General features: G+C 41.3%; 1 protein-coding gene and 1 long non-coding RNA gene across 2 annotated transcripts; one reads left to right on the forward strand and one right to left on the reverse strand.

Moving 5' to 3' along the window:
• On the forward strand, window positions 1–24,604 carry GNB5 (G protein subunit beta 5). Its single transcript, XM_053464935.1, has 12 exons — window positions 1–131; window positions 2,127–2,238; window positions 7,712–7,848; window positions 9,314–9,355; window positions 10,099–10,175; window positions 10,344–10,476; window positions 11,776–11,919; window positions 12,565–12,656; window positions 13,807–13,855; window positions 16,025–16,121; window positions 18,481–18,647; window positions 24,082–24,604. Exons 1-12 carry the CDS (start codon window positions 6–8, stop codon window positions 24,091–24,093), a joined length of 1,188 nt encoding a protein of 395 aa, XP_053320910.1. The 5' UTR covers window positions 1–5; the 3' UTR covers window positions 24,094–24,604.
• Window positions 22,327–22,661, reverse strand: LOC128492397 (uncharacterized). The gene is made up of 2 exons (XR_008354087.1): window positions 22,417–22,661; window positions 22,327–22,375 (listed from the first exon to the last, which is right to left on the reverse strand). It is a non-coding gene; the product is annotated as an uncharacterized LOC128492397 (long non-coding RNA).
• Window positions 24,605–24,729: the final 125 nt, after the last annotated feature.

A 24,729-nucleotide genomic window follows, 5' to 3' on the forward strand; every position in this document is an offset into this window, starting at 1 on the left:
CCAAGATGTGTGATCAAACGTTCCTCACTGTCTTGTTTGGTCCCTGTAGCAGATGCCACAGGGAAAGACCTTTAAGGACTATTTACATCAAAGCTGAGCCAGTGACCTTCTGCTCACTATGCGTGGAAATGGTATTGTAGTATTTTGAAGTTAAACATGATATATTCTCTATAGTATCTGTCTTGAAGCGGGACATGTAAACAGCATATTTCATTTCACAGCGCTTTCAAACATCATAAGTGTAACTTCGGAGTTAAGTTAATTAATGCAGTAAATAAAGTTTATACAGCCCTGTATTTTGATGGCAGCACATACATGCAATTGTGTAAACAAGTATTTGCTCTCTGATTTTCTTGTGGCATATTTTGGTACTGAAGGCTACCTAATCTTCTGCCAGAATATAATTTTAGATAAATGGGAATTGTAATACCAATGTAATTTACTTATATAATTTAATGCAACACCCAATGCCCCTGTGTGCAAAAGTAATCAATCTCTTAGACCAGGGCTTGACAAATCCCAGGAACCATGTAGCCACGGCTCCTACATTTTTAGATCTGGCTTCTAACTTTTTCTTGTAAACAACTGTTTTCCGGAGGTGTGCTGGAACGTATTTAGAGCATGTCACTAGACTTGTGTACTTTCAACTTCAAGATCATGGTAAGAGCCAATGTAAGGTTTATATTGGGCAGGGCTGGCCTAGATCACGCTTGATAGTATACCAAAGTCTTCAACAACACAAATTGATGTTGTTTGATTACCCAGCACATGAAAAAATGAAACAAACACCAATGCTGGTCATTTTACCAAAATTAATTTGAAAAACATGGAATAATGCAAAACATGGGACAATACTTTTTCCAACAATTGGACATGTGCAGCTTGTGATAGAATCAGCAGTGTATTGAGTCTGGCTCAAGCACCCCCACTGAGTGCCATCCTTACTGTGGAGCCCTGTGATATGGTGTCATAGCCCAACACGCCATGTCTTAAAGGTGCGCAGCTCCTTGTACTGCATCTTATTGAAGTGTAGTGACTGTGTGTCTAGGTATGTTAGTGTGGCGACTGTGTGTCTCTGGGGATGTTAGTCTGTCTGTTAGTTAGTGTAAGCGTCTGCATGTTAGTGTCTGGTTTTGTGTGTCCAGCTGTCTTAGTGTCAATGTGTGTTAATGAGCCTGGCTGTGATTGTGTGAGTGTCTGAGTGGGTATGTGTTAGCATGAGTGTCTGTGTGTGTGGGTATGTTAGTCTGTGTCTTCTTATATGTGGGTATGTTAATGTGTGTGTCTGGGTATGTTAGTGTATGTGTTCATGTTAGTGTCTGGCTGTGTGTGTTAGTGTTGTTGTGGCTGGTTCTGTTGGTGTGAGTGGGTCTGTTAGTGAGTGGACATGTTAGTGTCTCTGGATGAGTGTATTAGTATGAGTTTCTGTGTGTTAGTGCGGGCATGGTTTTGGTGGGCGTGGTTTTAGGAGGGGCAGCATTTTATTCTTCCACCCAGACAACACCAATGTCTTGAGCCGGCCCTGGGTATAAGATGGGAAGCTTCATACCCAATCAAATTGAACTGCAATCTCGTAATTCCAGCATTGCCTGATGAAAAACTTGAAGCATGAAACATGCTTCCACCGGTTTGGAGGTTATTTGGTAACTCCTTTTCATGTCATATGGTGACAGTGAGTTTATCCTTTGCATTTGTATACTATATAAATCATATACAATACATGATTCCGGACACAGTGCTAGATATAAAATAAATGTTTTTGGTTTTTTTTATCAAGTTTATACTACGCAAGATTTTGTTCTGTTTACTTAAGTGTTTAATGTTTGATTAATGAAGACAATTAGTACTAAATCACGCCTGTTATTTTCCTGTTTGCAATACACATAATATACTAAGGCAAATGAAGCTTGTCGGTTTAATATTCTTCTGATAAAAGCCTTTTGTTTGTTTTTTAACCAAATAAAGCTATAGTTGTTTAAAAAAAAAAAAAAAGCTTTCTGCTTGTGCCTGAGCCAAGCAGCGTCTGCAGCAGCAGCAGCATCCTTGATTGTTGAGCCATCCCCATCATACCCTTCTCCACTCCCACCTCCCTTCCCTGCATCCTCACTCTCTCTTTTTGTATCAAGATGGCAACTGAAGGCTTGCAGGAGAACGAGACCTTGGCTTCTCTGAAGAATGAAGCAGAGAGCCTTAAAGGAAAGCTGGAAGAAGAGAGAGCCAAATTGCATGATGTGGAATGTAAGTATGTTCATTAGGCGACTGCCTGTCTCTGTTTTTATCATGACATCTGGGGAGAGATGACAGCTCCGCCGGTGACGTGTAAACAAACATACCGTGCTCTACCGCTACCCAGAAAGCTCTCCTTATCAAGCAAAGCCTTAACCATCTCGGCTTATAAGGCATCTCACCTCCGGATAAAAATAGCCTGTAATGTCATAGCCTCCTGTTCCTGTTATGTCTCCTAACCCTGCAAGATCTGGTGGCAGCTTACGATCCAAAGATACCCATCTATGCCATACCTTCCTGGGAATAATATGAACATTCATCAGCGACTTGATTCTAAGCTTTCATGGCAGTTAAATATATTATTCCTTTGTTTTTAGCACAGCAAGTTTCACTTGTCAGGTTGTTTTTGTTTCATTTAATGATAATTAGTTTATACCAAACCAGCGTATTCCATCAAGATGTTAAAGGGTTAAAAACATCAAGAAAAGCTGAACAAGGATCCAATCCTATATTAGCTACTCAAATTATCACTTTCTAGTAAAAAAAGTAGGAGTGACGACAGGGCCCTCTGCGATCGAATGTATCGGTTTGTCTTAATCTTTTTAATTCTAGGTTTGTGATACCCTTTAATGTATGTATTGTAAGAAGTGCTGCATAACTTGTTGGCGCTATATAAATAAAAAATAGTAATAATAATAATAATCATAATAATGTAAGTCAGTTTTAAAAGGTCTTTTCATAGTTTAATAAATTATACATCGTTTTATAAATCTCATAATCCACTTAATCGCTTTCTAATATATTTCCATCACATTTTCCTTCATTATCACCGTTAGAGCAGGGGAGCTAAAGCTTAACCCTGTGAGTGCCACAGCTGTGAATATTTAATACTGGCCCCTCACGCACTGAAAGCGGAAGATGGAATTTTATTTGTAGATTACTATTCAGTATGGGAATTTTTTTTTGGTTCAACAGCCAAAGCAGGTACAGATCGGGGTGCTAATAGAACAGCATAAAATGAAAATCAGGGAGATCTAACACTAGTTTTTTCTTTTGTTTTTTGTAAATTGCGTATATTTGCAAAAAGGTGACAAAAGCCCTCCACTGTACATTAAGCAAAATAAAATGCACTTATACCACTGTGGCCAAGTCTAAAAATAGCCATTCTGCGTCCTTATCGGCATGTCTCTGCCTAGAAGTCCTAGAACGCTTTCTGCATTTAGAGCCGCATTGCTTTTAGACATGCCCATCTTAGCATATGTGTATTATGCTTTCTTTCACAAATTTCCTTATCCACGCCACAAACAACCATTTTAGTCCCCATCTTCTCATTATCCTCCCAGGAGATTGGGTTTGCCTATCTATAATCTGGCTTTCATAAAGCTGTGCAGCTGCTCGGCTACAATGTTAAAAGAATTAACACAGCCAAAAAGGGAATGTTTTGGTGAGCAAGGTACAGGCAACACAACCTTTTAAGACAGGCAGGTATGAATATTACATTTATTTATATAGCGCCAGCAGATTCCGTAGCGCTGTTACAATCGGTGGGATACTTTAAAATCACAAACAATAACAAACTGGTATAAAATGAGAAGACGGCCCTGCTCTTGGGAGCTTACAATCTAGTCAGTGGTTGAGGGGGAAGTGAAACAATATGACTGAGGATGAGATGAAAGGGTCCAGAAGATCTGTTGAAGTTGTTGATCGTTCAGGTGGCTTGATTAGGATGATGGCTGATAGTGTTAGGAAGAAAGGTGACCGGCCCACATAAAATGCTGCCCTGTGGGATGTATAAACTTATGGAAGAAAACCAATTAGTCGGATATAGATCCTCCTACTACAGGGCAGCATTTTATCTGAGCTGGTCAGCAATATGTAAAAATGATATGTGTCCTGGAAAACATGGCCGATGTGGTCACCCTAACATCAAGGCACCAAGCCTGGTATTGCTCATACATGAGTCACAGACCCCATATTTTTTCACCCTTTTTCAGGAAAAGTGAAATGTCCTCCTGGAAAAACTGTAGGAGAGCAATGTGGGGAGAAAAGGGTAACCCAGCTTCAGAGAGCTTTTGAAAGTTGTGTACAAGGGAGAAAGTCTGATGGGACGGGGAAGGGAATTCTACAGAAGGGGTGTAGCACGGGTGAAATCTGAATATGGAAATGAGAAGAGGTAATGACAGTAGAAGAGAGACTCAGGTAGTGAGATGAACAAAGAGGGAAGTTAGTGGTGTATTTGGATAAGATGGTAGAGATATAGAGGAGTGCGGAGTTGTTGAGGGCTCTGTAGGTCAGGAGCTTGACAGTGTATGAAGGGTATGGGGTAGAGAACTGCATTGGGAGGCGGGTCCCGCGGCGGTCTTTCTGGGGCTGCGGGCGGTCAGGCACTGTACCTGCGGGTCCTGGTAATCCCGCGCAATCCCGCAAGGATGCCTTCTCGCTGCTCCATTACAGTGTCTCCTATCTTGCTCCGCCCATGAACAAGGCGGAGTCACGTGATGTCACTTCCTGTGACTCCGCCTTGATCCTGGGCGGAGCAAGAGAAGAGACGCCGTGTGCGAACAACTCGAGGGCAGCCTTGTGGGACTGCGCGGGAAATCAGGTAAGGAGGCGGGCGTGATTGGCCACAAATGTGGCGGGAGCAGGCGGGATTGGTCACAAATGTGGCGGGAGTGGGCGGGAGCGGAACACCCACATTGCGGGAGCGGGATTCAAAAAGCAGTCCCACGCAGGGCTCTAGTATGGGGATCCAATGGAGTGATTGACCCAGTGCAGTAGCGGACAGAAAACATTAGTCTACCTGCAGTGATAAGGATGGATTGGAGAGGTGAAAGGGGGGAGAGGGGAGACCGGTTAGTAGGGAGTTGCAATAGTCAATAGGATATCAAAAGGGAGTGGATTAATATTTTGGTTGTTTCTTGTGTGAGGATTGGGCTGATTCAGGAGCTGTTTTTCAGGTGAGGGCAGCAGGATTTGGTGAGAGACTGAATGTGAGGGATGAAGGAGACATGTGTAACACCATGTCAGGCGGCGCCAGGCGTTTTTCGGTGGAGTCCGGGATGCAGGAGATCACGCACCCAAAGAGGCACAATGTAGCGAGGACAACACAAGATAGCCGGAGTCAGGAGTGCAGCGAATGTCAGAGTCAGTAAGGATAGCCGGGGGCAGGTACACAGAAGTCAGCAGGGTCCAATATCATAGCCAGGGTCTGGTACACAGAATTGGGCAAGTCCACTATAATAGCCAGGGTCTGGTACACAGAATTCAATTGGGAGTGCAAACAGCATACAGCTAATAGCATGGCAGCGGACTTGGTCAGTTGGTTGGATAGTGGAGTTGTTAACAGTAAGAGATATGTCAGGAATTGTGGACAGAGCAGACGACGGGATTACCAAAAGTTCATCTTGAGCTTTAGGTAAAGGTGCACCATCCATGATGGAATTTCTGAAAGACACTAGGTAAGGCGTGTTAGAAAAGAGGATGAAAGGTCAGAAGAAGAAATATAAATTAGGGTGCACTTAGGTGGTACTGGAAGCCAAAGGAAGATAGCAGTCGTCCGAGGCAAGAAGTTTTTATGGAGAATAGTAAGGGCCCAAGAACTGAGCCCTGAGGGACACCAACAGATAGAGGTAGGGAAGAGAAGCAAGTTCCAGTGAACACTAAACGTACGGTCAGAGAGGTATGGTTTAAACCAAGAAAGAGCTGTGTCACGGATACCATGAGCATGGAGGGTTTGTTGGAGGAGGTGGTGGTCAACTGTGTCAAAGGCTGCAGAAAAGTCCAAGAGAAAAAGTAATGAGAAGTGGCCTTGTGTTTTAGCTGCAAGGAGATCATTAGTAATTTCAGTGAGTGCAGCCTCAGCATGAGGAGGGAAACTGAATACGAATTGAAAATCCTTTGGTCCATATGCCTACTGAGGAAAAGGGGCTTCAGTAATTTATATGGCTAGAAGGATTTGGTATTTATTGTTACATTGCGAAACCAACTGTAGGGTGACCTTAGGTAGCCGTCCAAACTAGTCTACACATGTACAGTGTATCAAAAGCAGGATACATACTTTTGATGGTCATCATGAAAAGTAGTAAGAGTTTTTAGATGTTTCTCTTTCCCCAAGTGCCAGCAAAGAAGTAAACTGTGTAACAATGTAACAAGCCTTTTCTCCAGAAGGGGACATTCCATCTCACATGGGTTGCACTGCTACAGCCCCCCATGTTCACAAGCTTTTTCAAATAGTCCTGCATTTGGTAAGAGATATAAATCACATGCTGTATTTCCACACCACTATACTTCCGTAGGGAATTATCACATAGTGCGAGCGATGCTTTGAAGTGAAAACTAGATCTTTGTGAAGCATTTTACATCAGTGTAAACATCATATTTCATGAAAGACTGCAGCTGCTGCCAACATGATAAGGATACCAACACAAGGGTAAATAGGGACATTGAGTAAGACACAAGTCATTATCTTAGCTAAAGAGTAGCGAAAAAAAGTTCCTAAATGGATTAGGACATGGATATAAATTATATATGCATTTACACACATATAAGTGGATATGTATGCAGAAACCCCAAACCTGTGTGTGCCAGTAGGAATGATTGATCTTTGTTTTTATGAATGATTACGCTTCTCCATCAAGTTTTAACCCCATTAAGAGGTGAAGAGGGTGCTTTCAGGACAGGGAAGTAATTAGTTATAAATGTTTTGCTACCATCTGCCACATACGTTTCTATGCAAGATGTAATGTAAGATTCCCAAACGAATAATAGTCTACTCTACTTTGTGTAGTTAATAGATTGTACATTTAGTATCTCTGCTGGGTAAAACTCAGATTTCCTTTTTTATATACAAAGGTCCATGTTCTGTACTGGAAATACAGTTGAGTTGGTGACTAAAGCTTGAGCTTTTTCTTTCTTCACATAATTCAAAGTTAACATTTAAAATAACTCTACTTGTTTTACTATGTGTTTATGAGTGCTCAATTAATTGTCTACATGGGCATCAGAAACATGATGAAGAACCCATCTTCTTGAGATGACTGATGCAAGGATAGCTCCCCTATCTAGAGCAGGGAAGTCCAACTGGCAGCCCGCTGTGCACTCATTTTGACCCGTGGTAAGCAGCAGGGTAAGCAGTTAGCAGCCACAAAGGAAAAGCTTTGTGCAAGGTAAGGATGTAGAAGTATGAAGGTATGATAGAGTGAGGATATTTAATATGTGTGTAAGTGTGTGAGGGTGTGTGTGTATGTTTGCTAGTATTCATAGCTCCGACACCCTAGCTCAGACAAAATCTATCCCTCCACTTTAATGTAATTGGAGAGCAATGATCTATAAAACACGCTATATTAATACATTTCCTTCCCAACATGCTTCTAGGTGTTACTGTCAATGTTTCTGTAGGAATCGATTATTCCTTGAATTGTCACTACATTTAAGAAAGTGGGTCTCTAAGACATTGTTGATCATGTTCTTTCTGTGTCTCCCGTAGTACACCAAGTGGCAGAGCGCGTGGAGTCTCTTGGACAATTTGTCATGAAGACAAGGCGGACGCTGAAGGGTCATGGCAATAAGGTGCTCTGCATGGACTGGTGTAAAGATAAAAGAAGGATTGTGAGCTCATCCCAGGTAATGAAACGTTGGCCCTCTTTCTTAACAAGGGTGTGACTGAGAATGTAGTAACAAATAAAGAAATGTCAGAATATAAGATCTGTACAAAGAGTTTCTATAGTTTTATGTATGTATGTGTCATCAGTCAGAAACTACAGGTTGTCTAATTACGCAACACGTCTTGGAGGGCGTTTAAAATATTCCCAATTGTCTTAAGTATTCGAATAGGTTTTTCATAGTGGATGCGCATATCAGAGAAGTAATAGCGTTACGTGGTAAAGTGAAATCTGCAGGAGTGTATCACAATTAATGCATGGGCTGGTATATGTATGTAGTCCAGATTGCAAGCAAAATGGACAAGTTGAGACTTTGTGGCACGTCAACATTTTTACCTACCTTTTCTGCTATTCACTGTTTCTTTATATGCATGTAGTGAATATTGTATTCATATTCTGCATGTAAAAATTACCCTAGATAAAAATAAAATCAGAATAAATATTATCTAAGCCGTAAATGCATTTAACCAGTTGTTTTTCAACTAACTTACATGCTTACATATGAAAGCGCAAGGGGAGGAGTACTCAGGTGCCTCTGCCTCTGCAGTGTCCTATGCGGCTGGAAGGGGGCAATTAACTATACCCCCCTACAGACTAGTGACCTTAGTTGCCCACACCCACTCACCATAAACCAACAAACATTCTAACACTAATAGATCCAGTCTATACACACACTCTCCCTACTTCTCCTCCTATCCCTCTCTCTCTTTCACCCTCTCTCAGGGGACACTAACCTAGGCTTACCCCTAACACTCTAACACTATACGCTGACACACACTCAATCTCTCCTTTTCATAGCTCCCACTCCCCTCTATTACTAGACTAGATGGCAGCAAAGGCAGGATCACAGCACAGGGAGAAATGGGATGATTTGTGCCTGCTGGCACCTACCATGCTTTGGCAAGCCATGCTTTGGCCAAGGCCAAGATACGACTGCATGTATCAGTCAAGAATGGAAACATTTGTGATACGGTTTATCAGGACGCAGGCACAGTCGTAGGGGCCAACCAAAAAACATATTTTTCAGCCTGACTGTTTTAAACAAGGGCAGACGAGGTTACTTATGGCCTTGTAATGGCTTGGAAGAAAGTGTCATTAGTAGGCTAATTGCTGCATCAGCCATTTTTTTTACTGAGTGATGAAATTGAAATCCACTCTAAAAGGTACTTTCTAGTTACAAGAACCATGAATCCATACACATCCGGAATACTGGGGGAGAAGATCACGATATAACAAATTTATGAGATGGTCCAAACCTTTACTACAAAGCTACAGCATTACTAAAGGTATACATTCACTCAGCCACCGTTGTTACGTTCCATATATTAATAACTCATGTCTTCCTGGCTGTAAAGTGCATGCCGCCTTGTACCGATGTCCATCTCTTATTGTACATCATACCTAGTGCTTTGTGTTTCACCCTACAGGATGGAAAAGTGATTGTGTGGGATGCATTCACCACCAACAAGGTAGGTCAATAAAAATATAAATATATTTTAAAATGAACTAGCTATGAAAATGGAGGTACCCGATCTCTAATAACTCTGCTGCTGAGGAGCCAAGGTTGTATACATATGTAGCTGCTAGTCATGAATACAGAGGAGGACACTGTGATTCCATAACCAAGCTTTCGGCAGCATGCTGATTTTAGTGCGTTTTATTAAATAACTGAATAAGAACTTTCTTCTTCACTCTGTAACCATACAAAAATATTACCACATTCACGCAGTATTACCAGTTTACCCGGTTATCAGAGGCCTTATGCCTACCCCATGCATTCCCCACATAGTATTTACCTCTACCACTTCTGCTGGAAAGGCGTTCCACTTATCTACAATTTTCATTAGCTAAATAAAACAGTTTTAACTGCCTTTTCTCATCTCCTGGCTTTAGATTATGACCTCTTGCCGAAAATTTCTCCTCCTTGGGAATATACTTCCTTTGTGTACTTTACTGAATTCCATTTATATATTTAACTGTTTCTACGACATCCCCTTTCAGTCTTCTCTCCTCTGAGCTATACGTATTTATTCTTTTCAACCATAATACTCATAATCGTTTAATGCTGTCCTGTGTTTCCTTTATCCATCTTGTTAGGTGGACTGCAGGAAAAATAAACATAGTGAAGTATCAGCTTGGTGATAGAGATGAGAAGATGTAACATTAAGAAAGGGCTTTACATTGAAAACTATCTGTATATACTTTATTCCAGGAGCATGCGGTTACTATGCCTTGTACCTGGGTCATGGCGTGTGCCTATGCCCCGTCCGGCTGCGCGATTGCATGTGGGTAAGTAATTCGTTTCCCATTTTACTTTTCTATCCTCTACATGTAATAGGTCTGCTAGTGAGTCATTTAAATCCAGTCTGCTTCATAGAAATTATGATTTTTATCTTTTTTTGTGTGTATAAATCTCCAGGCTTTCTGTTCAATACTCAATCTTTTTCTCTTGCACAGCGGTCTTGACAATAAGTGCTCAGTGTACCCGCTGACCTTCGATAAGAATGAAAACATGGCATCAAAGAAGAAGTCTGTAGCAATGCACACTAACTACCTGTCTGCTTGTAGCTTTACTAATTCAGACATGCAGGTAAACAGATCCGAGATCGCAATTGACCAGGGGATAATTTAACGCTGCCTGCTTTGTGACATTGCAGCAAGGCGTCATATCCACATAAATCATTTCTATTCTATTAAGGAAATTAAACAAATAGTTTTTTTGTTCATGGCTTTTTAAAAAAGTGTTCAGCTGAGTCTTTAAAATAAAGTCACAATTTTTTCTGTTTTTAGTTTTTTTGTGGACCAAAATGATTGTAGTCCCATCTAATTGTGGATACATGTGTGTGGCACTTGCATAGGTCTCTCTCCATCTTCTAAGGAGCTCCTTAGACCATAGCAGGAGCCCTAAGCATCTGCTTAATCGGTTCTTATGGCGGCACAACCCTTGCCTTCAATCGGTTATTCCATACACGACACCTACAATATAACCTGTTTACGGCGAAAGGAGAACATCCTATTGTTTCCATAGTGGAAGCCACTCCTGGGAATTCCTCCTTCATCTTGGGATGCCAGCATCTAAGGCAGACAATCAGGCTTGGATGACACCAGCATACATTTTACCGATTCTTTGCTATGGTACATAAAATACATAACTATACATTCTACATATTAACCCCGCAACACTTTATATTATAATGACATCTCTACTTCTTTTTACCTTAATTGTGGATCTACTGATAATAAGGTTTAACCACATTTTGGTAGCTCCCCCAAAGGATTTTGTTGATGCCCTCAACCGCTGCAGCGACTACCAGCCAATTCATTGAAAGTTAGGGAGATGATGGAACAACCTACAATAATATTTACGGTTGCCTCGAAACCATGAAAATAAATGATGTAAGAATGAAAGAATTCCGAATCACATCTATTACCAGAAATACATCACAGACATTTTCACACAACACACCCACGCAATGCCACCAGACGAGGTGTAACTACAGTGCTACAGTAAAGATATTACCGGTATATTTAGCCCCCTCATGTACTATTATATGGATTTATTAAATGTTACAGTAGTTAAGTCCAAAAAGTTTAATTTTTATAAAAGTGACACCCCACACTACGGAGTTGCTGCCCCACATTGACTGTACCACAAGGGGGCAGCCTAGTGATTCCTCCGATGCTTTGTCCTCTGAAGAAAGAAAATGACATTGATCCAAGAAATAACTTTTTGGTTTTTTATAACTAGTATAACGTAATACTTTTTTTGCCGGTGACTTGTTTCCTGCAAATTCCTTCAATATGTTTTGTTCTTCTAAACCTTACGATTTGTATAGTGAAATGTAATCTGATGGTGACATTATGCGTTGTTTCTTGTGTGCGTGCGTAGATTCTGACAGCTAGTGGAGATGGGACATGTGCTCTGTGGGATGTGGAGAGTGGACAGCTGCTCCAGAGTTTTCACGGACATGGAGCTGATGTTCTTTGTCTGGATCTGGCACCTTCTGAAACCGGAAATACCTTTGTGTCTGGGGTAAGTGCTGGAAACATTTCAATCACATGACATAGGAGTTTCTCAAGGAAACTGAGGACTCAGCATTTCTGATTTACAAAAAAACACGAGGGTCACACTGTGCTGCTTAACCCTTTGTTGTCAGAGAGGCCTGCTAGGTCTTGTAGGCATCTCCTCTATAATAAGGAGGAAATATAGTGTTAGACGGTATAGGGCCCTGTTCTCCTTCTGCACCAGTATGTCTTAACGTGTGTTCATTTTATGTTAATTGTATCTTGTCAGTTTACTGTTACTGTTTATTTTCAATGTCCCCTTGATGTTATTGCACCGTGGAATCTGCTGGAGCTCTATAAATACAACATAATGTAATACAAGGCAGATTCTAAGCCCCATTCTCTTCTTTAATAGTAATGGGTAGAAATATCAAACACCGAACCTTTCATCTATTATGCTTCAGAGCAGTAAACACAGGTGTGTACCCCGTATGGAATATGAGGCACTGTATGGTGTATACACACTTCAATGCATTTCATCTTTAGCAGATGGGCAGCTCTTTTACCTATTTCTATTCATTCTCCGGTTAGATTCAAAATGCTGCATATAATCCCTATATCCCTCTGATTATTTCACCTGTATATTTGCACAAGTGTCTTTTTTTGTACCTAGGGCTGTGACAAAAAGGCAATGGTCTGGGACATGAGAACCGGGCAATGTATTCAGTCCTTCGAGACTCACGAGTCTGACATAAACAGTGTCAGGTGAGTGCATCTAACTTCTAAGCACTGGTAGCACAGGAGCATTAACCTGCAGCAATACATGTACAACATATATGTCATGATTGACAGATGGGAAGATATATTTTGCATTCCTTGTTCACATATACAGGTGGTCCTTTATGTTACCTTTTGGTGGAACCCCATATAATATCTAAGTCAACTTGGGTTTACGTTCCTGATATAAGGTCTGATACCCAATATTCTTGCAGAAATGACCATATATACAGTTGGTGATGTATTGATGGGGCCACTCACCCAGGGCAACACCCATGGTCCTACCATGTTGTTTTATGGCTGATTGCTGGCACAGAGCACCGGGATATGATATGCCTACATTGTGTAATGTCTAAAGTCTACTACAGAGATATGCATAGACCTCTGTGGTATAATTGGGCTGGTTTCAAGAAGATCTCTGAGCTCCCTAGCTAGCCCAATGTAAGTTGTGACACACCAGGGATGTGACAGAGTGACTGGCCCTTGTGTATTTACAGGGCACATTCATAATAGCACACAGCAGTGTGGCTATTTAAATGGAGAGAAACATATGACAGCATTCATTTTATAATAAAAGCCCTAATCATGGGACGGTACTATGAGGTCAGACTTAAAATGGAGGAATAATGTATTTGTGTATTGCTATAAGATAGGTCAGCGCAAAACGAGGACTGTGTGCAGTCACTTGCATTAGCGATCCTTCCACCCAAAAAAGGGAGAGATCTACTGCTATAGTAACCAATGTTAAAGAAATAAACTCAGTTCTTTAGATAATCCAATAATTTAAGATACATCACACCAAGCTACTCCACCCATCTGGTGACTCAATGTGGTGGATCATATGTGTTAAAGTTGTCATATAATACACCATCTTCTATATTAAAAGTAGTCACATAAGCCTTCTTAGATGTTTCTGCTTCAGATGAAGTGTTTGACACTTAAGTGACTTTCCATCTGTATGAGCATTGGTCCATTTAAACACATCACAAACTTCTTTTAAGTAAGTTCTCTGAAACAATATAGCAATATCCAGCCTGGAACACTGGTTCTGTGAATGCATCGAGTGTTCAGAACTATGAGCTCATCTATATTCTGCCACATCAGTTTTTGACATATCACTCTGTGTGTGCCTTCCCAGGTATTACCCTAGCGGAGACGCGTTTGCTTCAGGTTCAGACGATGCCACGGTAAGAATTGTTTTCTAACATCCTTTATTGTACATCAGTGTACATCATGTTAGCACATTTTCAACATTACTCATATATCTCCAAATTCCCAACCTATTGCAAATATTTATGGGGCTGTAAAATGGGATCATTTCCTTTAGTTTGCTGTCTCTCCTTCACCAAATAAGTAAAGACAAGTAATATTTTTTTTTATATTTTCAGCCGTGAAATATGTTGATAGTGTTGAAAATGCTAATGGTCTAATTATATAAATTATATAAATGCAATATTTAATATTAAATGAATCACTTAGCAACCACAAACTGCAAAAATAGTATTAAACTAATGCCAACTAAGGCTTAAGCAAAACACTCCCAACAATAAAGTTGGTTTCCATGAGAGCGTGTCCTCAGGTTTTATAGTGTTGATGTAAATATATTCAGTAATTAGGTTAAGGTGTACTATGGACAGATGAATACATACAGTGGAGAAAGACATTACAGCATTTGATGTCTGGCCAAAAAATAGCAAAGTATCCGACAATTGCAGTATAAAATGAAAAAAACATGTAGGCATCTGCTCCAGACGCCATGCTTTGTCTGCTTTTAAGGTGAGCCATCGTAGTCACAGCTTTTATAATGGCTAAATTAATTTATTTTTAGTTTTTATATACTTAGTCATGTAGCCATATATCTGGTTATGAGATATTTCATTTAAAAGTTTACCTGTGGCACTCCTAGCATACCTAGCATATCTCCCTTTTTACGCAAGCCAACAATAGAGGGTAGATAACGTAAAGGGGAGGAAGAATGATACAAATCCTTTGAATGGGAAGTTATAACCTGTGGTATACACGTGTGGTTGGTTTCTAATGCTTATATATCGCTTATTTAAATCTGTAAGCACCACTATGTAGGGTCCTACCTTTTCCATAAGCCAGCTCATGAATTTTCTGCCATTGGTGTTATTATTGTGAAGAGGAAACGTTTAGGAGTAACAGCTCAGCCACAAAGCGGTAGACCACGCTCAGAGCAAGGCTGCCAAGTGCTGCAGTGCATTAAATCCACCAGTTCTCTGTACCATCACTCATCTGGAAGCAATATCAGCACAAGCGAGCTTCCTGAAATGAGTTTTCGTGGCTAAGCAGCGTCATACAAGCCGAAGATCACTATGCGCAATTCCAAGCATTATCTGGAGTGGTGTAAAGTACACCGCCACTAGACTCTGGAGCAGTGAAACCGTGTTTCTGGAAGTCTGATGGACGAATCTGAGTGTGGCGGATGCCAGGAGAACGCTAACCATGAGAATGCATAGTGCCTACTGTAAAGTTTAGTGGAGGAGGGATAATGTTGGCTGCTTTCTCCGGGGCTGGGTTAGGCCCCTTAGTTCCATTGAAGGGTGATTTTAATGCTCCAGCATACAAAGACATTTTAGACAATTGATTCCAAATTGTGGGAACAGTTTGGGGAAGGCCGTTTTCTGTTCCAGCATGAGTGTGCCACAGTGCACAAAACAAAGCCCGTAAAAGCATGGTTTGATGAGTTTGCTGTTGAGGAACTCAAATGGTCTTCACAGATGGGATGTGCAACGAGGTGTGATGGTCAGGTGTCCACATAGTTTTGGACATATAGTGTATCTACATCATAATTGCTACATTGTATTTATAGTTCAGTGACCTCTGTCATTTAGCCACTACATTTAAGCGAACAAAGTGTAATATACTAAATATTACCTTCCCTAGTTAGTCACAGCAGTCCACAATCCACCCATCATTCATCATTTGGAAGGGAATAATATCTTTAATTAACCTAAAACAACAATAAAGGCAATGTTTGCTCATACTGCAAAATAATTATATTGGGAGTGTGGATGTCTCTGTGCTGGAGTACATGTGGTTATGGTTGATGTTCTCTATCCAGTGAGACCAAGGCAGAGTAGGAGATGTAAGAGCTGTGCCTGGAAGACCAGCATAGCAGATTAACGGTGGAGAAAACATTTTAAGTCCACTCTCCACTTCGTATTGGTGGAAGATTGGTTTTAATTTTGCAGTCATGAAATAAAAATTATGCTAACTCAAAATGCGTTAAACTCCCAACAAATATAACAATTTGTACTAGAGCTAGGCAGCGCTTGCTCCTTGGTACACAGAACTGGCTGATAGTAAACCCAGTGCTTGTTCTTCATGTGCAGTGCCGGCTATATGACCTACGGGCTGATAGAGAAGTGGCCATTTATTCCAAGGAAAGCATCATTTTTGGAGCATCGAGTGTGGATTTCTCTCTGAGTGGTAAGATGGAGGTTATTTGTTTTCCATGATGTTACACTATGGTGAAGATACGCAACTTTAATGCATGATTTTGACAGAAAACATGTGATTGTACACTAGGTAACAAAGTCTCAGCTGGTCAGACATTCAGAGTCAGGATTTTAATACCTACGTTAGTTATTTACTAAATGAACTATGAAACAAATGTATCACAAGACCACCACACAATGCCATTACTGTAATACTTATGGCACACATATTACAGCCTTTATTAACTGTTTGTGAGTGCACCCAATTCATATACTATAGGGATAGATGATGTTTGCTTGACCAAAGCCGCTCTAATGCCTATGAGAATGAGACACTAGAGACCATTCTTGGTTAACTATAAAAGACCAGCAAACGGGTTATTCTGCAAGAACTGGCACAGCCCATTTGTATTTATTGTTGAACTTTTAGTAAGATAATAAGAAGTTAATTCTGTTACTTAGAGTTTGCAGGAGTCTCGCTGTTTCGGCTTAGTGACTCCACTGTACATCATGAAGTCCCAACTTGTTTCTGCTGCAAAAAGAGCTTAGCAGGTCCCATACAAAGCATAATCGCAAAGGTACTGCATACATGCCCTACATAGTGCCGCAGACATTAGTGAGTTAAAACTAGAATTCTCTTTTAAACGTGCACTTTAAAAAGAAACCCCTAACTAACATGCTATGAATGTGCAGATGCTTTGATTTGTAACTCTGGAAACTGACAACAATAATTAAACTTCATTTGTGAGCAAAGTGTTGTGTCTCTGCTTGTTTTGGGCATTTGTGCTCGCTAGGCTGTTCCGCCGTGAGCTCATCTCTCAGTAAAGCTATCTTTAGTACAGGAGTCAGCATTTCATGAAAAGCGCTGTCAACAACCCAAAGCAATACAAGTTCTAGAGCGTGCATCTATAGGTGCACGGCAGCCCATGGCGTCGAAGCAGAGACCCTTTCTGGTTTATTAATTGGCAAAAAAATTATAATAATTGACCAAGAATCAAGAATTTTTACTCTGCCCTTAAATTAATCAAATGGTAAATATGCTAGAATAGATGATTTCACTGTTTGTATTGTATTAATAGGACTGCATTGTTTCAGAAACTTTAATTGACTTGAATAACTAAATGCGTTATTGAATCTTTTGCCCATATTTCAGTTTTTGTTGAATAAAATGCATCACAGAAACTTGATACGACATATACCTGTAAGATAAGCCTATCTGGAGACAGGCGTATTAGTCTATTCCAGAAATAGCCATGTGCTAATAGCCATATCCACTTATGGTCACAGTAATATGGTTTACAAAGAGCACAGACTGTGTTTTGCTTTTGCAATAGAACATTGCTCTGTGCCGTCTCCTATACGGGAGCTGTTCCCAGTCTTAAAGGGGAACTCCTATCCCTATCCTATCTCCTATCGCCAAGAAATGATATATCAGATAAAAATATAGTTTTCGAAAGGATTGTGTTGTTTTTAACAATTCTAGTTTTTACATAATGTAATGTTTTCAGGCAGAAGCTATTTGCATGTGATGCAGATATGCCTTATTGTACAAAAAGAGAAAATAGAATTACTCAGTTTTAATCACTCAGCCGCTCACTCTGACTAATGAATGTCTATGGAGGAAAAGGTTTCAATGTACATACTGAACTTTTTTAGCATTACCATAAAGAATCAGCTCAGTGTGGTGATTGTGAGGGGAGGTCACCCAAAACATCACATGACAACAATGGCGGCCTCCATGTCTGCAGATATAAAGGAAAAGAATGAGATTAATGGCAGAGAATGAGATACAAACATGTTTTTTCTCAGTGCTAATTCACATTACTGTATACAGCGCTGGATTTTATGCTCAAGGAGAACGATATTTTTCCATGGGACTTCCTTTTAAAAAGTTAATGTTTAAAATGTAAAAAAACTGTATAAAATTTACATACATGTGAATGCAAAACATCAGTAAACCTTTCTAAATCTATTTTATGAACATTACAAAATGGTTTGGGCATTCGAGAAGCTTATATGTGCCACCTGGCCGTCTCCATTACACGGTGCCAGTACGTGGATGTTGACAGCTTTACTGGTTTCTAATACTTATGTTTGTGTATTTACTTAAGTAGGTTGAGGACATACACATGCACCACGAAATACAAGCTCACGTAGACAGAAAATACACAAAATCTATACATTTACTAGACAGTTGGTTGCTACAATGTATAGAATAAAAAATAATAAGAAAAAGTGGCCGTACACTGTGTCACTTCACGTAATAACCTATAGATTGAGCTCTGTATCTCCTCTATAAAGAACTATTTTATTTTCATCACCTGCTCTTTTTCCTCTATTATTTATTATAGGTCGTCTCCTCTTTGCTGGATATAATGACTACACGATTAATGTCTGGGATGTTCTGAAGGGGACAAGGGTGTCCATCTTATTCGGCCATGAGAACAGAGTCAGCACTTTACGTGTGTCTCCTGATGGAACTGCTTTTTGCTCGGGGTCGTGGGATCACACGCTAAGAGTAAGCTCCTTATTTATTCATTTTAAACGTTGGGCTATTAGCCAACAAAAAGTGTATCCGAAACCACACCACTGTATGACATTGTCCTCCAATGAATCACCATATCTATCAGATCAATGGGCAAATTATTACTAATGCTTGTTTCTTCGGCACATCTTGTACTCTACCAGAGTTCTTAGTTTGTTGTTTTTTTTTGTAATCATGTTTGTGATCGTATTACTACAAATATTATCAGGGCCAGTTCACATGATCGTAAGCACACCCTTCCCCAGAAAATTCCAAAATGCTCAAAGCAAACAAAAAACATTGTGTAACAGAACAATTATCACTACGTTACATAATGTATGTTATGCAGAAGAGGAGGTTTTGATGAGGATTATATGTACAGTATGTACATATTGTGACAAACCCTGTAGCATTAGGGCCACACATGTCACTTTTTAGGGGTCCTAAGCACAGTCCTCTAGGGCAATCAGAGTCAGGAACAGCAGCTTTGAACAAAATAGCGCTTTATTTTTAATCGCTCAAACCCCAAAACCAAATCATAAAACGAAAACCTAGCTCCCAATTGGAGCCTCTCTAACTTAACTATGCTGGTCTAAACTGACCAGCCTAATCACTCACTAACTCGACCTCCCAGCCAGACCCAGCTACACCAGGCTCTGGAAAACCTCCCCCAGACAGCACACAAAATGTCCAGGCAGGTATTGCCTCACTTGGCTCAGGGATGATCTTGTTCAGGGCCTCTCCTTGCCCTGGGAGCACAGGGAACTTCCTCTTCCCCCAACAGTCTCCCTGAGTATCAGGCTCCAGGGGTTTTTAATGTCCAGCACCTGTGCCTGATGTCAGCCTCATAGAAATCCCGGACCGGATCCTGTGGACTTCTTGCCTCGTGGAAAACCCGGCATGGAGTTTCCACAAAATGGGGAAATGGAGCATTGGCCCACCCTGCTATCCAATTGCTCCACCCCAGGGACCCATATGTATAATCTGCATAGCAGCTGTACTCAGATGCCATGCTAATCATCTCCCTGGGGTTCACACTCTCACATATCCTCCCCACCAGCTCAGAACCATGGGGCTGAGCGACCATGGGACTAAGCAGCTCTGCTGATGACGTCCCTCTTAGGTTGGCATCAGGGGGCTTTCCTTTCCACACACCATAAATGTGGCCCGGTAGTGGATACTTTCTCCTTGTATCCATCTGCCCTTCTGGGTTTCTGCAATGATCAGTGAATGGGTAACACTTTGCACAGCCACGTCGCTTCTCTGTACAAATGAAGACCATCGTAGCTTGCCCATTAAGAAGGTCTACCCTGTGTGGTCTACACGATACAGCCAAGCGCACACCATCTTCAAGCTGTTTCCCTGTAGCTTGTTCACCATCACTCCATTTGATGCGAAGCCCACGTTTATGGTCATTTACCCTAGATGCATGTAAACGGTGTACCTTACTGTCGCCTGTAGAAGGTTCCATCTGTGAAGTAGAGTTTCTACTGGAACTGGGACCACCTGCTCCCTGGAGCAGCTTACTGCCATGTTGCTCTACTAGTTGGCCCGTACTTCCAGCACCATGAATAGTCCCTCCGTCACTTAGGCCATAACGGTTATTTTCCATGCCATTCTTCATCACAGTCTTTTCCTCCAGACAGCTTCTTTTGTACGGTATCTGCTCACTTGCTGCTTGTACAATTTGTAACATTTTAGATACTGGGTCCATTTCCTCTTGGACCTTAATCTGTTTCTGTAGAGCTAGCTTGGCCTCCCTTTCTTCAGCTAGCTGTATACCCAGTTCATCTAACCGGAGTTGTAGTAGTCCATGTTTTTCTACTGCGGTAACCCTTTGTTCCTCAAGGGTTATTTTCACCTCACTCAGCTCTAAGGTTGATACCTCCAGTCGATGCCTGAGGAATATATTCTCTTTCTGCAGTTCAAGTCCAACTTGTTGCAGCTTTTCATTCGAAGTCTTGGCGTTCTCCAGACTCTCTGCCATTTTGTCTCTCTCGGCTTGGATATCAGCAACCTGCCTCAATAAAGTTTGCTTGTCCCGCTCTGTGTTAGTCAGTATTGCTTCCAGCTTACATTGGACCGTATCTCTTTCCCTTAAAGCCTGATCTCTGGAGCGGATAGCCAATGCTAACTCCTCCTCTTTTAGAAGCATAACTGCCTCCATTTGCTTTAGCTGGCCTTCTCTGGCCTGTAGCTGATCCTTGCACGATTCCAGTTCCGCCTTTTTCTGGAAATACTTGTCTTTTAGTGCTATGTTGGCCTTATGAAGTTCAGTGTTCTCTTTACTGGCTTTAAACAAGGCCTGGATTTCCTCTTGCAGTTCTTTTACTGTCTCCTGCAGCTTTACTTTTTCTAGACGCTCAACTGCAAGTGTTAAATTCACACTGCTATTCTCAGAAAGGAGCCCGAATACACGCTCTGCATCCTCTTTACCTTTCTGGGACACCTCTGCGAGACGTTTTTCAGCCACCAGCTTTTGTTCCTGCAACTGTTGCATCTCTTGAAGTTTTGCTGATGTGTCAACATCATGTTTTCCTCTATAAGCAGCCACTTCAGTTTGTAAAGTGAGATTCTCTCTCTCAAGCTGGCCAATAGTTCGGTGCAATTCCACCTGTAATTGTGCTGCTTGTTTTTTAACCTCTATTAATTCATGTTCTTTTAGCATATACTCATCAGTCAGCTTTTTGTTCTTGCAGATCTGTTTCCCAACATACTCTGACTGCTCAAGCACATACTGATTCAGCTCATCTCTGGGCATAGCTTCCACTTTCCTGAGCTTAGTAGTCCATGCCACATTGTTACCTTCACCACGACTCTGTTTGTCATAGGAAACATTTACCACTGTCAGTCTCTTAATTTCACAGTCCCTCTGTTTGATAGCATCATCAAACCTTTGTTTGTTGAAGACAAACTCTTTCTGTAATTTGTGTTTCTCCTCCTGAAGCTGAAGAAAAACCGGTGAAAGACTTTCTCTAGCTACTGTAAAGTCTATTTTGTCCCCATGTGCACATTTGGAAGACATAGGTAGCATTCCCACTTTATTTCCTGCAGCATTTAGTTGATCTGTTACTTCTTTCAGCTGCAAGTTCAAATCAGAGACTTCACCCTGGTGCAGCCACTTTAAGGATTCAATTTCCTCCTTTAACTCTTGAGCCTCAACACAGGACCCTGCACAGTTTATATATGCCTTTTGTGCCAGTTTCAGTGGTTCCACATATCCACTGCAGGTTGGCTGGCGAGTGAAATATGGAAAGGACATTTTATTTCCGCTTTGCTGTCCTTTTCCCATCTTGCATTAGACCAACAGTCAGTGCAATACACAAATCCCAGAGTCTTTAATCGCTCCCTCTGCAGTATGTAATCAAGATAGCGACAAAATGCTTTTCATTTGCAGGTTTCACAGCTATGCAATACTTTTATCCACGTCCGGATCATCAATAAGTCGTCAAACACATCAAGGCCATCCTCCATAAGCATATGTATTTCAGCCAGCAATATACAAGGGCACATACCATGCAACAGTCTTTGAAGTGTTTTCACTCAATCCTCCGGGTTAAGCTGTAATCACTTCTGGCACATCCACTGCAGCTTGGTAGCTTCAGGCCACAAAACACTTGGGGTTCCTGGATCCAGTGTAGCACTCGTCACCAGCATCCACTCAGTTGCGCACTTGGTTCCTGCTTTCTGCCCACAGACCATAGCAGTGCTTTGCCCGCATTCTCCACCATATGTGACAAACCCTGTAGCATTAGGGCCACACATGTCACTTTTTAGGGGTCCTAAGCACAGTCCTCTAGGGCAATCAGAGTCAGGAACAGCAGCTTTGAACAAAATAGCGCTTTATTTTTAATCGCTCAAACCCCAAAACCAAATCATAAAACGAAAACCTAGCTCCCAATTGGAGCCTCTCTAACTTAACTACGCTGGTCTAAACTGACCAGCCTAATCACTCACTAACTCGACCTCCCAGCCAGACCCAGCTACACCAGGCTCTGGAAAACCTCCCCCAGACAGCACACAAAATGTCCAGGCAGGTATTGCCTCACTTGGCTCAGGGATGATCTTGTTCAGGGCCTCTCCTTGCCCTGGGAGCATAGGGAACTTCCTCTTCCCCCAACAGTCTCCCTGAGTATCAGGCTCCAGGGGTTTTTAATGTCCAGCACCTGTGCCTGATGTCAGCCTCATAGAAATCCCGGACCGGATCCTGTGGACTTCTTGCCTCGTGGAAAACCCGGCATGGAGTTTCCACAAAATGGGGAAATGGAGCATTGGCCCACCCTGCTCTCCAATTGCTCCACCCCAGGGACCCATATGTATAATCTGCATAGCAGCTGTACTCAGATGCCATGCTAATCATCTCCCTGGGGTTCACACTCTCACAATATATATATTTTTAGATTTATAGACTTCTTTTTTTCAGGAATTCACTGTGAATTCTGCCTTTAGCCAACATTCCTAAATAATGTTTACACGTTATGCAGGTCACTTCTTTCTTCACCATTTTATTTGTGAATTTTGGTTTTTGCACTTTTGGACATCCGAACATGCAATAAAGCCTTGCCTTGACCAAGGGTACATAACTCCAGCCCATGAGGGCCACAAGCAGGCCAGGGGTTTTGTATTCCCTGCCTGAAAACTAGGGTCTAAATTCTCATGGGCAAGGTGAGATGCTTTCTTAGCGCTCTCCTTGTGTTTCCTTTCGTTTCTGTAAGCGAATAAGACCTCAGTGTGAGGCATTGCATCTGTCCTTCCCTCAGGCACCAGGACCCCTTGTTATGTCTGTGCTAAAAACATGTATTTTAATGAGTCTTCTAATTGGAATGATTGTGCCCAAGCTGGAGTATCCAAAAATGGTGGCCTGTTTGCCACAAGCTCTGGAGTTGTGAAAGTCAAACCTAGACCTTTTATTTTCAAGGGATTACTCTTTCCACCATAGATGGGCAACAAGCTCACATCAGAAAAAATGCAAACACCCATGAAAGAATGTATGTAAACATGTACGTAGCACAGTATGGAGCCAATGTTCTGTGTCAGAGGGGCCTGTCTTGTTTTTTAATGACAAAAGTGGAGTAAATGTAAGGGGTCAACCACCTGTATATCTATGTGGCATGACTGCATGGAAGAGTTAAGTCAAAGGCTTCTAGTAGCAGTCTTACACTTTTTCTCTGTGTTTCCGTGCCCAGACAAGTGATTAGAGAATAACAAAACAGGAAAATACGGCTACTCCAAATAAAATCATATTGCTGGTTTTATTCACATACATTGAAAGTTTGCATGCACTCGTCAGAAACACCAATGGCAGGGTTCCCAGCACATTGTATATGTTCTTACCTATATCACATTTTGAAATCCACATGTACTATATCGAATATAGAATATTGTGTTAAATAAAATCCATATTTTGTTTTCAATTTTCTTTCCACAGATCTGGGCATAATTCCCCGGCAGCTGTCCTGATGAAACAAAGCATGTGTACCTATGATGTTCGCATCTGTACATTGTCTTGGGAAACTTGCTGCACAAAGAAAACGATGCAGTTTACAGACGATAACTACCCCCTATATATATATATATATATACATATATATGATACTTAGCAGTTTGATAGATGCCAATAAGGGTTAAATTTACTTCTCCAAGATTTTAAATTGTCCATATTACCTATGCGGTATTAAGGTTGGACACTTGTTTCTTAAGTTGGTACATCTGTGTCCTCATGCTCCACCCAAGGTGCTCTATTGAGAGCTTCCACTCATAACATAACTCAGAGGAGGAATTGCTGGCAGAGACCTCGAAGCTTGGATACGAGAGAGTCCTGGAAACTACCATCTGAGAACGGCCAAGATGACCCTTGGTAACGCATAGTTAATGTTGGGAGATTTTTCATACTACTGGAATTCACCTTTTAGTAGATTCTTCTTTTCATGTGCACCCCCAGTCAACAAATGGGCAGTTTCCTTCTGTTGAAGGGCGGTATCATTTACTGCCACTGCACTATAGCACCATGATTACTTATGTCTTACGCTGTATCAGGACCAAACCACTATATGTATGTATATGTATGGAAAAGGGA

Source organism: Spea bombifrons, chromosome 4, assembly GCF_027358695.1.
Source record: "Spea bombifrons isolate aSpeBom1 chromosome 4, aSpeBom1.2.pri, whole genome shotgun sequence".
In the NCBI taxonomy this organism is placed as follows: domain Eukaryota; kingdom Metazoa; phylum Chordata; class Amphibia; order Anura; family Pelobatidae; genus Spea; species Spea bombifrons.

Excerpts from the sequence above, each read along its gene's own strand:
- GNB5 (XM_053464935.1), top strand. The coding sequence starts at position 6 with ATGTGTGATCAAACGTTCCTCACTGTCTTGTTTGGTCCCTGTAGCAGA. Across the intron at positions 132-2,126 it reads GCTCACTATGCGTGGAAATG|ATGGCAACTGAAGGCTTGCA; the intron begins GTATTGTAGTAT and ends TTTTGTATCAAG. Across the intron at positions 7,849-9,313 it reads GGATTGTGAGCTCATCCCAG|GATGGAAAAGTGATTGTGTG; the intron begins GTAATGAAACGT and ends TTCACCCTACAG.